Here is a 3,233-nt window from a genome sequence, read left to right as displayed (position 1 = left end):
CTTGTTCTGTGCCCCAGCTCACTTGGCTAGGGCCCAAGCAAACTTCGTCTTCAGCGCCTGGAAAGGTGGAAATAAAAAAAGCCGGCAAAAGAAGAGCCTCAAAGTTTTCCAAACGAAGGAGAGCTGTGCTCAAAAAAGTACATGACCTTTACAGGGATTGCGACGTTGAAGTGTACTTCATGGTCCAAAACAAACGAAGTAATCAAATTTGGCAGTATACCACAGGAATACTGCCTCCGTCACAAGCAGAACTAGTGCGTTATTCGAAACATTATATTGATAATATGCACTAATATCATGGACCACCATAGACCACCACCTTCCCGTTGCCAATTGTACTTGGCCCATCAAACTTTGGCAATAAACACGAGCCTGGCAGCACTGAGCCAAAATTGCAACCAGTTTCGAACAGCTTTTAATATTGGTTTTCGAATGCCTTCATGGCAGCTGGTGTTGCTGGACTCGATGGACGTGGGTTAGCAATATGAATGAACTCTTCTTGGGCACTACCCTCTTTCTGTACTTTATTAGCCACTGTACAATAAACTGCACAGCATTGAATTCATAGTTAAGCACACCTGATCAACTACTTCCCGAATCTGTTGCAATTCAGCGCACATCAGATGCAATTCCTCTCGTACCCCGTGCACTGCTACATTGAGCTTACCCATTTCCAGAAAGAGAGGTTGCAGCTCTTGAAGCAGGAACCCATACACAGCTTTCTGCCCCCCCCTCTCTTCCAGTTTTGGGTTGTGGTTCAATGCACAGTTTTACGTTTGGCATTCGTGGGCCACAGCTGCTGGTGGATTTCGCCGTCTCTTGCTGTTCCAGCGTCCCAGGCCGGAGAGGTGGCAGGTTCGTCCCAGCCATGATGTAGTAAATAAAGAGTATATAACTTTGAGGTAAATGTATGAATTTATGTATTTCTTTTTAGATTAGCTCTACGGAGCATATATTTGTCTAAACTAAACTTTATTTATTTGTTTTCTGATTAGCTCTACAGAGCATATATTTGTCTAAACTAAAAGTGACCACTAACTTTCAAGCGGACAAAGCCACCCTCTTATACCTGTTTAGTAGTGGTACCGCAGATGGCCGCAACGGTTCCCGTGACGGTCATGGTTGTAATTAAGGTGGTAGTCACTGAGGTTGTAAGTGCCGGGGGCATTACCCTGGTCTCTGAGCCTGCAAACGCACCATCATTGGAAACGGTTGGTGTGGCAGGCGGCGCATGCTGTTTGTCGTTTGTGTTGGCCGTGGCCGTAGCGGTTGGTTGAATTGGCGCCGTTGTGGTTGGTTCCAAAATCTCATGATTGGCCGTTGTGCGAGTCGTATGCCCAGTATCTCTGGTATTGCTGGTCGTACCTGTGACTGTACCTGTGACTGTACCGGTGATTGTGCTTGTGTCGGTTGTTGTGTCTGCGCCTTGTCCGGGTGTTCTGTTATCTATCTCCTGCGTCGTGACAACGGCTCGACCAGATTTGGCGGATGTGGATCCTCCGGTGACATCGCCAGACGTCCTGATGTACGGGGGAGTAGTTTTATCGCCAGTGAGCAAAGTATTCTCTGGCACGAAACTGGTGCTTGTTGAGGTGAAAATTGTCTTTGCAGTTTCCGTGAACGTACTCAGAGATTGAGTTCGGGTTGTAAGAGCACTGGTGGTTTGGATTGACTCCAGGATGCAAGCAACCAGGCCGGTTCTCTCAGTTCCCATTGTTGAGTTCGATCCACCACCTTTGATCATCGCATGGTGGCAGGAAGTGGCCATGCCGGAACATTGCCTGTGCAGGGATTAGCGCAAGCTGACGCGTCGAGGCAGTGTCAAACGAACCAGACAATGTCTGCTTCTCCATTTGGAGCCTCTTCCGGAACTGTAAAGGTTGCCAGCTGGCGGTTATCACATTCCACTGGTCTGAATGAGAACCTGATTGGCAAGTACAAAGGATCATTGAAGAGCATTGTCGCCTCACACTTCCGGGACAGAGGTGGAGTAATGCTAAATTACCCGCGGTCATTATGAGAACAGCGGAAGACATGATTCTAGGACAGAGAACGAACATTGCAGAAAGATTAGATATCCCTGCTTCTAGACTGATCATCGGTGACGCGTCCAGACAGATTGAAGCCATAACGCTCTGTGCCTGCTGGAACAGCATGGCCGCAATAAGTGAAAGTTTGTGTGCCCGCATATTCTTGTTACTCAACGTTCTTGCAACTTTCGACAATGGGACCTGGGGTTCGGCGCTTATATATGTAACAGATTGGGTTGATCGCTCTTTAAAAGAATCGTCAGATGCTTTATTTACGCACCGTATATAAGTCTTGGGTGCTTTATTTGCTCTGTATTTTCACATATATGTATCCGAAGCAGCCTCATCCTGACCATTACTGCATCTTTCTCCCCCATTATCAACAATAACAATGGAAGTCGCTCCGTCGATGAACTTTTCTGGGGAAGGGACGTCCCAGCCACAACCTCAGGCATACGACCTTGACAAAATCATTTCGGATTGCAGCATCGACATGCCTCAGTTAAGCTTTGACTGTTCGACTGCTCCTTCAAGTCTCTCGTCGGTCAACTCTTCAGGCAATGAGTTCGACGAGCTGAAGCTAAATCCTGAAGCACCCAGCTTTCCATACTATGACCCCTGGACTACCGTCGACCCGACACAAGTCAGTCACTATGGAGGACATTCTTCTTGCAACCAGGCCGATTTATACGGAGGATTTACTACGAATGAAGAACTGAAATGGTAAGCCACGTTCATTTTACTTAATGCCCTTTTCTAACTACGACAGGATTCTTGTTGGCTTGGCATCGAAAGTGGATGCTATCAACGCGGCAATAGGCGTAACAAACGCTAGAATTACTAGCGTGGAGGGTAAACTTGATTCAATATTCAACGAGCTGCCGAGGACTGAGAGAACCCTAGAGGCCATAGATGAACTCAAAGTAAGTGTCAAGGAGTTCTCCAAGGCGCTGATCACACAGTTGTTTGGATCAGTGGACGTTGGGACTCCAGAAACTGTGTGATTGACGCAGGAGGTCGACGGGGGCGGCCATGGTTTAGTTTAGCCTAGTTTTAAATGAGGAGACAATGGGTATAATAGAGCATCAGTTGGTTCCTACATTCCTCTTACAGCCACGTGCATATAATTGTCCCTCTTACCCTTCAGAGTCAGCGCTGTTTCTCTTCCACGGCTGTATGCAATCATGACCAGACACACGAAAC

General features: G+C 47.3%; 3 protein-coding genes across 3 annotated transcripts in view; 2 read left to right on the top strand and 1 right to left on the bottom strand.

The window, feature by feature from the left end:
• MAA_00905 (FAD dependent oxidoreductase) overlaps window positions 1–419 on the top strand; it is a gene marked incomplete at both ends in the record, with an annotated part of 1,076 nt that extends 657 nt beyond the window's left edge. The window contains one exon of the mRNA XM_007818903.1: window positions 312–419. Coding sequence (XP_007817094.1) covers window positions 312–419 — 108 coding nt within the window. The remainder of the gene's footprint in view (window positions 1–311) is intronic.
• A 644-nt stretch (window positions 420–1,063) lies between these two features.
• On the bottom strand, window positions 1,064–1,714 carry MAA_11447 (uncharacterized protein; the record flags this gene model as incomplete). Its single annotated transcript, XM_011413441.1, has 1 exon — window positions 1,064–1,714. The coding sequence occupies one exon, from the start codon at window positions 1,712–1,714 to the stop codon at window positions 1,064–1,066; it is 651 nt and encodes a 216-aa protein (XP_011411743.1).
• Window positions 1,715–2,421: 707 nt separating this feature from the next.
• On the top strand, window positions 2,422–3,034 carry MAA_11446 (uncharacterized protein; the record flags this gene model as incomplete). Its single annotated transcript, XM_011413440.1, has 2 exons — window positions 2,422–2,753; window positions 2,800–3,034. 2 exons carry the CDS (start codon window positions 2,422–2,424, stop codon window positions 3,032–3,034), a joined length of 567 nt encoding a protein of 188 aa, XP_011411742.1.
• Window positions 3,035–3,233: the final 199 nt, after the last annotated feature.

Source organism: Metarhizium robertsii (assembly GCF_000187425.2).
Source record: "Metarhizium robertsii ARSEF 23 chromosome Unknown MAA_Scf_8, whole genome shotgun sequence".
In the NCBI taxonomy this organism is placed as follows: domain Eukaryota; kingdom Fungi; phylum Ascomycota; class Sordariomycetes; order Hypocreales; family Clavicipitaceae; genus Metarhizium; species Metarhizium robertsii.
The sequence above is the reverse complement of the archived record's forward strand: the minus strand, read 5'-3'. Positions and strand labels throughout refer to the sequence as shown.